This window comes from Seriola dumerili, unplaced genomic scaffold, assembly GCF_002260705.1.
Source record: "Seriola dumerili isolate Sdu_G_001 unplaced genomic scaffold, Sdu_1.0 BDQW01000078.1, whole genome shotgun sequence".
Classification (NCBI taxonomy): domain Eukaryota; kingdom Metazoa; phylum Chordata; class Actinopteri; order Carangiformes; family Carangidae; genus Seriola; species Seriola dumerili.
The window spans coordinates 2,506,138-2,517,412 of NW_019174333.1; the positions used below are offsets into that span (position 1 = coordinate 2,506,138).

General features: G+C 39.5%; 1 protein-coding gene across 3 annotated transcripts; it reads left to right on the plus strand.

Annotated features, from left to right (window-relative positions):
- Positions 1-3,448: 3,448 nt before the first annotated feature.
- trnau1ap (tRNA selenocysteine 1 associated protein 1) lies at positions 3,449-8,290 on the plus strand. 3 transcript variants are annotated; one of them, XM_022744147.1, is made up of 9 exons: positions 3,449-3,611; positions 4,323-4,420; positions 4,483-4,597; positions 4,683-4,732; positions 4,860-4,991; positions 6,697-6,813; positions 6,929-7,148; positions 7,232-7,268; positions 7,716-8,290. In XM_022744147.1, exons 1-9 carry the CDS (start codon positions 3,588-3,590, stop codon positions 7,874-7,876), a joined length of 954 nt encoding a protein of 317 aa, XP_022599868.1. In that variant the 5' UTR covers positions 3,449-3,587; the 3' UTR covers positions 7,877-8,290. The 3 variants fall into 3 exon arrangements, with proteins under 3 accessions (XP_022599868.1, XP_022599869.1, XP_022599871.1); XM_022744148.1 differs by having other exon boundaries at positions 6,935-7,148; XM_022744150.1 differs by having other exon boundaries at positions 4,498-4,597.
- The last annotated feature ends 2,985 nt before the right edge of the window (positions 8,291-11,275 follow it).

Here is an 11,275-nt window from a genome sequence, read left to right on the forward strand (position 1 = left end):
ACCTTTCACAAACTCCATAATGAATGTTCAGTGATGTCATGTAATTTGTACTGTGCAGGTGAAGTCCTTGAAATACCTGCACATTTTAAAATGAGATCTGTATTAACAGATTTGATTTATATAATCCATGGGTGGAAATGATGTTTCATTCAGTCAGTAAATATTTTCTTTCTCTCGTGCACAGCCTGAAGGTTTCACACTTATTTAGTATACCTTGATTTGTTTTTGATGTGATTATTATATCTACTAATCAACACTGAGCTCATGTTCTTTTTTACTTTTCCTGGGAATTTGGGGCTTTTAGAAACGTGGGGGAGGGGCTCGATAAGATTTTCAACAGCAACACTTTCACCGTGTGTTTGAAAGTGTTGTTAGGATCATTAAGAAGCTGGTGAAACACAGATACTTTGCCTACCAAGTTTACAATTTGTGTTACAAGTTTGCAGATGGTGTTACAACCCTGTGCAGGACAGCTGATGTTGATGTTTTTATGTGTGTGGGTTGCTCATTAAGTGTCACATATTAGGAACAGTGGGGTTGTATAGTTCTAAATGTATCATTTATCTACAAGTCTTATCTGAGGTATCGGAGGCCAGAATCAGTTTAGTTTGTGGTGGAACGTGTCTCCTCAGTGGTCTTCACTGCTCTCCTTCCAGAACCAGACTTCATCCAGTGGTTTCTGTAATTGTCAATAAACTTCAGTGAACACACAGATTTTGTTTGTTTAATGTTTTTTTTTTTTTTTTGGTTTTTAACATTAACAGTCCACCACCACTGAGGACGCTGAAGTCAGTCTTTTCTGTGTTTCTTCTTTTTAATCTGATGAGTTTACATTGCACAAGGTGGTTTCCAGTGTTTTTAGACACAATATACATTGAGTTACCATTTTATTCTGAACCCCTAGTTAAAAGTAATACAGTCTAGTTAAACAGTCCTGCAATAAATCCTCATGTATGTTCTAACACTATATTATATATAACATAGTGTTGAGTCAACTGCAGTTTATGGTGCTAGATTTTAGTATGTAGTACTCTCACTGATATAAATAGGATGGACAAAATAGAAAATTCTCTCAGTATGACACACATTCAGGCTCCACTTTACAATCAGACCCATTATAGAGGCTTTATGAATGGTTTATAGCTAGTTTATTAATTAGCTTGTTAACACTTTATAAGTCATTTATAAGCTGTTATAACACATTCGATAATAAGGCCAACTGTGACCTGTTGCTTGCCAAATAGTGAGCCCACATGTCTCTGTACTGTTCAGCCTCAGATCTCATTAGTTCTCCATCATCAGCATTTGTAGCTGCTGCTTCATCAGGGCTGTTTTATCATTAGTTTTAGTCAGGTGAATTAACAGAGTGTATTAACTGAACCACTTTTAGTGCACTGTTTCACCATCAGAAGTCTATATGTACTGTGGAGGTGTTGTGAGACAGCTTATTAGACACTGAATATGGAAGATACAATCAATCACAGTTTAGGACAATGGAATAAAAGTATTATTTTATTCTGAGTATTTCCAAAAGGACAAAACAAAACTGTATAGCCCACAAACAACAAAGATGTTAAAGAAAACATATTTAAGGCTTTACAAGTTTTTACTGTTTTATTTCTTTACTGTTCTTCCATGAAATAAATCAATATAGTGTCCAAGGATTATTTTTAATTATTGTATGTGTGGTTTCTTTTAAGTCCATTTTCATTGGTGGACGTAGAATTTTCCATGTAAAATAAATAAAATACATACAAAATATGTTGATTTTTTTCTTAATGGATAGTTGAACCAGTCGACATCTTAAAAAAATCCCATTTCTAACTTTTTTTTTTACTAGTTTTCAAATGCTTTATTATTCAAAACATTTTCAATTTCATCTTATTAAAACTTATCATGATTATCAAAATCAAAAACTGAAAATTGATTAACTTCTGAAATAAGATAGATAGTAAAATATGAACAGTACATATAAATAAAATGAATACAATCAAAGGAAATAGATGCGCCATATAGATAAGGATGATGAAACCAAAATAATAAATCCCATTTCTAACAAAAATCATCTTTAAACATACCAAGTGAAGTAAAAACCCCCACTCCAGAGCCCCACTTTTAGATTTTCAGTGGCAAAACCAAAGTATTTTTCACTAAAAGGAAAATACAGGAGCATATTAGCCTTAAACCTTATGGAGAAAACATAGAGTCAAGGGTTTCAAATATTTGGGTATGTGGTTCAACAAAAATCTTACTTGGGCAACTCATATTGGGAAAAATGCAAAAAAAAAAAAAAAGTGTTTAATAAAGAAAGAAAACTGTATATTGGGTTAATCAGACTAGTTCAAGACTAATGCTGCTTAAATGATCATTAGGCAAAAACATTGTTAAAGAAGTTGGATACAATTCAGTATCAGGCCTTGAGACTCAATGCCAGTATCAGCTTTGCAGGTGGAAAGAGAAAACTTTATATAAGATCGAAGTTAGCAGGCACATAGAGGGACATTATTTGGATTATTTTAAGATATACACTGATGCCTCAAAGACAGCTAATAATAGAATAGGGACTGCATTTATCATTCCAGATCTAGATGTAATGTCAAACAAAAGAATCAGCAGTATTTACAGGGGAACTGTTGGCCATTCTTCTAGCTGGATCCCCTTAGCTCTCTCAGCTAAAAAACATCAAACGAAGCAAAGTACTAATAGGTTTGGATTCTCATAGTGCACATACCAGTGTCAAGAATATACAGTCAGAAGAAAGACAAGATATTGTTTTGTCAAACAATCTTCAGAATGATCAAACCAGGGCCTAGTGTGAAATTCATTTGGGTTCCAGCTCATATAGGGGTGGACGGAAACAAACTGGCAGACAGATATGCAAAAGATGCAACTAAAAAATCAAGAGTAGATGGCAGTAAAAGTAAAAAATATAATCAAATCAGAAATGGTGAAGAAATGGCAAGAAGAATGGAACAGGAAAGCCAAAGGTAGACATTACTACAATAGCCAAAGGAAAGCTGGAGAAATGAGAGAAAGCAGCATTATATCAAAGATGAGATTTGGACATACTTTTCTTAACAGTACACTTAAAATAACTGATAAACATGCAACTGGCACGTGTGAGTATTGCAATTCACAGGAAACCATAGAACATGTGAGTGATTATTGTCCTCAATATCAGCAGGAAAGACAGGTTCTTAAACACAAATTGCAAAAAGAGCATATCAAACTTGAATCAAAAGTATTGTTACAATTGAATTCGGGGCATGTGGGGTATTGAGCTATACTCACAGTTTGGGAAAAGACTGGACTTAAGAGAAGAATAAAGTATAATTGTTTGGAATCACTCGGACCCACACTCCATTTCAGAAGGTGGCGGTAATGCACCTAAAAGATGTTTGCCAACCGCCATTAGATAACATCAGAAGAATAAGAAGTAGCGCTTACCGAGTGACGTAAGGACGCAATGTTGCTGTACGTCTCTTCCTTACTACTCTGCTAGTAGTTAGCATGTGCATCTATAAAGCTTGATCGTAATTAATAGTTTACATTCTCAGTAAATTCACGTTCAGATCTTCGGCAGCACCATGAGCACCTTATGGATGGGGAACGTGAGTAGTTTACAACTTTTTACCGCGGTAAATAATGTAGTGTGGCCACCGTGTTAGCTTTGTTAACACAATCCCAGTGCGGCGTATGAATGGAATACAGTTCAAAACTCCTTTGAGTAAACTAGCACTTTAATACTGCCGTGTTTGTCGATGTCGAGCAGTTGAAAGATTGCTGTGTATTTCTGGTTATTGAGCACACCGGTGATGCTACATGTAGCACTCCACACAAGCCAGGCGTCAGGTTTTCAGTTGGTTATCACTCCTGTCCACTGCGGTGGAGGAGATAGTCCCAAACAGAGACTCATGTCGTGGAGTCTGCTGTAAACTGCACGAGTTTTTTCTCCCATCTAAACCCCGTCAGGCCGGGTCTACATCAAACCCCGCTGCGCTGTTTGTCCAACCTTAACATTCACACTGTAAACACTTTCAAACTGGTGAAATATTCATTCTATATATTTTTAATGCTGGTGTTGTATTTTTCAGTGGAACCTTTTTCATTGCCAATACAACTTTCTTCCAATACAACTTTTTCCATGCCATTGTTTCCTTTTTCAGCTCAGGTTTTTGTTTTCAATGCCAAATTTTATTACCTATGTCAAAATGTTACTGGGACAAGAAAAGCATTAAGACCATCTCAGACCCGTTTTTAGATTTGTGAAACCTTCATGGTTTTAGTTTGAGTGTATAAATGCGTTTTCTGTTGCTCTGCAGCTGGAGTCCTACATGGATGAGAAGTTCATCACCAGAGCCTTTTCCACCATGGGCGAGCAGGTGGTCAATGTGCGGATCATACGCAACAAGATGACAGGGTGAGAGCGAAATCCACAAGCAGCTGTCTATTTTGCAGTTATGTTACTCTGATTTTAAAAAGTTTGTCATCACCCAGGGGTGCTCTGGGCTACTGTTTTGTGGAGATGACAGATGAGGCCACGGCTGAGAGGTGTCTCCGCAAAATCAATGGAAAAGCTTTACCAGGAGCCACTCCGGTATGAGGAGCATTGTTGATTCACAGTTGCCACCTTTTTTTTTTTCTTGTCATGGTTGATGAAGTTAAATGTCTCTTTCGCACAGCCCACAAGATTCAAGCTAAACCGAGCCACCTTTGGGAAACAGGAGAGTGGGTGAGTCCAAATAATGTGAAGCACTTTGTAACTGTTTTGCCATATAAATAAAGTTATTATTATTATTAATAAACTCTTGACTGTAATGGTAAAAACCCACAAGCTGTGTTTTGTGCTCTTGTTCCAGTCAGATGTATTCTCTCTTTGTGGGAGATCTAACTCCAGAGGTGGATGATGGGATGCTCTATGAGTTCTTCTACAACCGCTACCCTTCCTGTCGTGGTGGAAAAGTGGTACTGGACAGCATGGGCAACTCCAAGTGAGTATTAACATGCCATCACACAATGTGGAGGAAATATTTGAAAATATATCGGTACAGATTCTTGGCCTTCATTAGGTTTTGGGCCAATGTTTGATAATATCGAATATTTCCACCCGATTATTTTTTTTCCTGCAGTTTCACAGCGTCTGCCCTGCTGACCCGCATTTCACTGCTTTGCTTACTGTACATTGTACCTTGGCATAATAATTATATAATATACAAAGTATATATATTCTATACATATACTGTATATATATTATAAAAAAACATAAAACTATAAATATCAAAAATCTAATTATACTGAACGAAAATATAAATGCAACACTTTTGTTTTTGTTCCCATTTTTCATGAGCTGGAAATAAAAGATCTAAGATTTTTTTTTCCACACACACAGCTCAGGTATCAGGCATCAGCGACACCACTAATGTGGCTGTAGCAGCACGGCGCGATCAGAGCGATCAGCACAGCGCGCGCAGATAGGAGGTGGTGTGACGAATTTGTCTACGTCTCAGCGTAGAACTCTAAGTGTATGGAAAATGATGTCTTCTGCGCGGGAGTCGAAGGTTGAGGACAGTCCAGATGTGACCTCAGCTGGTCACAGTGAAATGCCTCTTTAAGATGTGCGGTTTTATCACACAAAACAGTCCCACAGATGTTTCATGTTGTGAGGTAACAGGTAGCTGAGTGTCCACCGGAGCTGTTGCCCATGAAATGAACACTCATTTCTCCATCGTGAGACATCTTCAGACTTGTTTCGGAGAGTGTGGCTGTAAATCCAACCAGCCTCTCACTCACCGTTGAGATTCTCTGGATCTGTGTGTACAACAGTGTGATCCACTTCCTGTCAATATCCAGCAACTTCCCACAGCCGCTGAAGAGGAGCGGTCCAACAATCAACAACCTGATCAACTCTGTTCAAAGATGTGTCACTGCAGGAGGCAGATGTTGCTCACACCAGATACTGACTCGTTTTCTGATCCATGACCCCTCCCTCTCAAAAAAAAAGAAAAGAGCACATCTGTAGCCCAGGTCACACAGTTCAGTTCCTAATAAATATCTTTTTTTCAAAATAAAACTGCACATTTTAAAGTGGCCTTTTATTGTGACATGCCCATGTCACACCTGCACAGTAATCTGTCTTTGCTGTTCCTCGTTCAAAGTATTTTCTGCAGCAAACCAACTGCAGAGTCGACAATCTGCTTCCTGTTTCCACCGGCTCGCACACGCTCAGTGTACATGAATGGTTGTGTGTATGCGTTTTCAGGTGTGATAGTCTGGATGGAGATCGAAATGAAAATGAAAACGTAGTTGTGAGGACGCAGTCTAACACAGATTTAAACACATTAGTGAGGACAATTTGAGAAGTGTGTGTGTGTGTGTGTGTGTGTGTGTGTGTGTGTAAAAACAAAAGTGTTGTGTTTTATATTTTTGTTCATTGTATATGTAACAAAAAAAAACATCTGAAACATAAAATACGACAATATAATCATATTATTGTAACGGATATGGATATGGTCCTCTGTGCTTCACCACATTCAAAGTCCACTGTCCTGTAGTGCTAGGCCGCACGCATTTAAGACGACAGAGGACAGGTCATGGGACATGGGGGGGGGGGGAAAGGCTGGGATTCATTGCAGCCTTAGAGATGGTGCAAGATCAAACTCAGTTTCTTTTTTTTTTTTGCTGTGTCTCTCACTGTAGGGGCTGTGGCTTTGTTCAGTTCCCAGATGAGCGGCTGCAGAAGCGGGCTTTAGAGGAGTGTCAGGGTGCTATGGGACTGGGCAGTAAACCTCTGAGACTGAGCCTGGCTGCTAACAAGTGAGTTCTTCTCAAAGTCTTTGCTCTTTTTGTCAGAAAGCTGATTCATCTGTGCGCGGAGCACCAGCCCGATGATTAGTGGAGGTCAGCAGTGTGTCTGTTTCTCCTTTGTGAGTTTAAGGAACCGGCAGCAGCAGCAGCAGCAGCAGCAGCAGCAGCACTCAGACAGGTCATGGCAGCCCAGCTCAGGATACAGAAACAGCTATGACCAGTACAACCAGTACCAGCAGCAGGCGTACCCCGGGTATTACCCCTCCTGGGGCTACGACCAGACCGGAGGAGGGTATGGCTACAACTACCAGCAGTATGATTACACACAGTATCCTCCCCCACAGGTGAGCTCTCTCTGTTACACAGCCAGTGTTGACACCCATCAGTCAGTCATTGTTAACTGACATGAAGTGTTTTTTCTTTTTAGGAGAGTGAAGCCGCTCAGGATGATGATGGACTTGAAGGTTGGTGTTGGGATTTGGGGCTGAAAGTGAAGTGAAAGAATGTTGTTTATTGACGTGTGTATCAATTAGATCTTTGATTGTTTGGTCTGCTCCCATGGTGATTACTTCCGATTGTTTATTTGAGTTCAGTTGCGTGTTTGGTACAGTTTGTATTAGGCAGTGAGAACAATGTGATTTAAACTCTGATAATATAATCTGCTACAGCAAACAACCCCCCCAGAATAAGGCATTTATGGTCTTAGAATAAAAGCTTAAAGGAACAGTTCAACATTTTCCTTTCACAGAGAGAGATGTTCAGATGAGCATCAAATCTGTTTTAAGCCACAGTGACCATTAAGTTCATCTCTCTCACAAAGGCCATTCCACCCTGATTGCCATACATGCAAACCTCTGCGCACATCTGTATGTCTGTGAAGCTCTTACTAACCATCCGTCCCTGTGTTGTAGATCCCAGTCCAGAGCTGGATGTGGTGGAGGCCAACAGGAAGTTCATGGAGGTCAGTGAGGAGCTGTATGATGCTCTGATCGAGTGTCACTGGCAGCCAGCAGAGTTCTCTATAGAACAGGAACATATGACGTCCAGCCTACCAGAACCCATTTACTGCTGAGACTTGACACGTTTTCCTCTCTGGACTTCCCCCCCGTTTCCTGAGATGTTGACAGTATGGATTATTTTTGTAAGGACACATGGTAACAGATCTTATTCATGTGTATAAACCAGTGGAAATGCAAATCTGTGTACACACATTTCTGAGTTACAACAAATAAATATTTTTGATTTATTTGAATCTACAAAACATGTTGAATGGACTATAGGTTCAAGTGAGAAATCTTTTTTTCCAACATTGTCTCAAAGTGTTAAAAATCAAACCTTAAAAACTGAACTAAACCAAAAACTGGCAGCACCCACCACCACACAACCGGCTGACCTCACACAGGTTTGTGTCAGTGTTGAATAGTATTTGTAATGCTACACAAATACAAACAGTATTTGTCATTAAAGCCCCATATGTAGAGGTGTAGATTATTCTGTTTTCTGTCTCATCCTGTCTCTGTTGATGCTGAGTCCGTATGTGTTATTTTGTTTCCAGGGTTCAGTAAACGCCTGGTTTAACATACATCTGGAGCTGTTGTCATGGCAACAAGTACTTAAACCCAAACAGGAAAAAGGTTTTTCGAAAGGTTACATTAACTATTTTTTTAATTTGAAAACATAAAATATGGAAAAAATAATGAAAATCTGTTTCATTTAAATCTCCATCCAGTCTAAAGGTCTCTGTCCATGTGTAGTGTGATTATAGATCAGGTCTAGATTTTATATTAATACTGTGAAAGTATCAAAGCCTCAGTCCACAGAGAAATGCACACAGCCTGTATTCAGAAACTGAGCCTTAAAACCAGCCGTCAGACGCCTGCACTATGAAGCAAGTTCAACAAACCGGGGATAAGGTTTTTGGATTCTAAAACCACAGATATATCTTCTTATGGATCAACACTTCAAATAAAACACAGGAGAAGAGGGAAATGATGAGCTCTTTATGTGCCCAAACCTATTAAGTATGAATGACATATACACTCCCCTCCAAAAGTATTGGAACAGTGAGGCCAATTCCTTTATTTTTGCTGTAGACTAAAAAACATTTGGGTTTGACATCAAAAGATGAATATGAGACAAGAGATCAACATTTCAGCTTTTATTTCCAGGTATTTACATCTGGATCTGATACACAACTTAGACGAAAGAATTATTTGTAACGGAACACCAACTTTTTAGGTGAGCAAAAGTATTGGAACATGTGACTGACAGGTGTGTTTTGTTGCCCAGGTGTGTCCTATTACATTGATTGTTCAAACAGTAAATAGCGCTGAATGTCTACACTCAGTTTCAGATTTGGGTTTTGCCTGTGCAGACTGCATTTATAGTTAGAGGTGTAACCAACATGAAAACCAGAGAGCTGTCTATGGGTGAAGCTGAGCGAAGATGGAAAATCAATCAGAGCCATTGCACAAACATTGGCCATAGCCAGTACAACCACTGGGAATGTCCTGAAGAAGAAAGGAACCACTGGAGACAATGACCCTGAACATCAGAGTAAATCTACTACGGAATGACTTCATCCACCTTATGGAGTGGTCCAGTCAGAGCCCAGACCTTCATCCAGTAGAGATGCTGAAGAGAAACATGTAAACCAGACATCCTGAGAGTCTATCTGACTGAAGCAGTTCTATAAGAAGAATGCTCCAAGCTTCAACCAGCACTGTGAATGTTTAATGGCTGTGTTCAATAAAGACAAAATAGTATAATTGTTTGTGCTGTATTAGTTTAGAGATGGTGTGTTTGCCTATTTGTGACTTAGATGAAGATCAGATCACATTTTATGACAAGTCAGGGCAGAAAACCAGGTCATTCCAAACGTTCACTGACTTTCTCTTGCCGCTATATAAGCTGTTCAGTTCTCCATGGGTTATTGCATTGTGTTAGAACAGTGTTTGTCAGCACTACTTGCAGACATGGACTGAATATAGTGTTGGCACAGTAAATCTATCAGCTGTGTCACTGTCTATAGAGCAGTGTGTTTGTGTCTCTGAAGGCTGATTTACATGATGTTACTGGGATAAACTGGAAGCTTGGAAATAAGAATCAACTTGTATAACAACACATCCAAAATAAACTGTTCATCTTATTATCATTTGGTTGTATCCAAATGAGCTCCTCATACAAGTGACCGGTAATGGATTTCCAAACTGCTGATCAATGCTGTTCATTTTATCACAGGAATTCCAACTGTGTCAAGTTTTTATTCCTCTGCGCCGGTGACAGTCAGAGCCGCCATATTGTTTTCAGGTTGTTAGTCTGTCCCATTCACGATATCTCAGTAACACCTTGATGGAACTTCTTCAAATTTGGCACAAACATTCACTAGGACTCATGGTTGAACTGATTAGATTTTGGTGGCTAAGGGTCAAAGTTCAAGTTCGTTGTGACCTCACAAACCTCTTTTTAGCCATTACTCAAGTCTTCACAGCAATAATGACAAAATGTCAGGCAAATGCTTCATATTTTCTATGACTCTGGATAAACAGGGCTGTAATCTGAAACCAGTCTGAGTGGTGGAGGGATACAACAGTGAGGCGGCTATTCTACACATTCCAAATCAAAGTGTCTGAGCAGAAAAGGTTTCATCCCAGGTGAGTTGTATTCAGGAAGAAAACTGCGAAACAATAGTTAATAAGCTTGTTATAGAAGCAGCACCTTATTCAGATACATCACAGTATTAACTCCTCCAGGTCTGTTTCTGTCTCTCTACCTTTTGTACTGTCAAACATACACTTATGAACCCTGTAGTGCACATCAATAGAATTAGCTGTAATGCTAAATGTGTCACACAGGGCGACAGACAGGAGAGTGTGTGCTTTTTTTCCCTATAGGTCAGAACAACCGATTCCTCTAGTCCTGCAGTCCTTGTCTGTACGACCCCCCACTGTTGATCGCGGGTCCTTGGTAGGTACTTACATGCTCCTGTCAGAAAATAGAGCATAATGCACACAGGGGGTTCACACCATCCTCCCAGGTCCCACCCCACACACAGTCCAACCAGAAGGCTGCAGCAACAAGCAACAAGCACACAATCCCGTGAATTAAATTACTCTTTAAACATCTCTCCTGATTAAAATTAAAAACAGCGGCTCTGTAGGTCGGATTAATAAAAGAACTATAAAAATGTCTTAAATGTCAAAAATCTGAAATATTTTTTCTCTGCCTGGTCTGTTACTTCTGCTTGTAATCTGGATCATGGATCATATATTCTACTCACATTTTACTTGTCTATCATCATTTCCAGAAGGCTATAGTTTCATCTGAGATATATTTCCTTTAGCATGTATTCAGAAACTGAGCCTTAAAACCAGCTGTCAGGACTTAGAACTTTGTGATGTCACAACAAAGCAGTCACCACTCTCAGCCACGCCCCAAGCCCCGCCCACTTGGACCCACCATCCAACCTTGC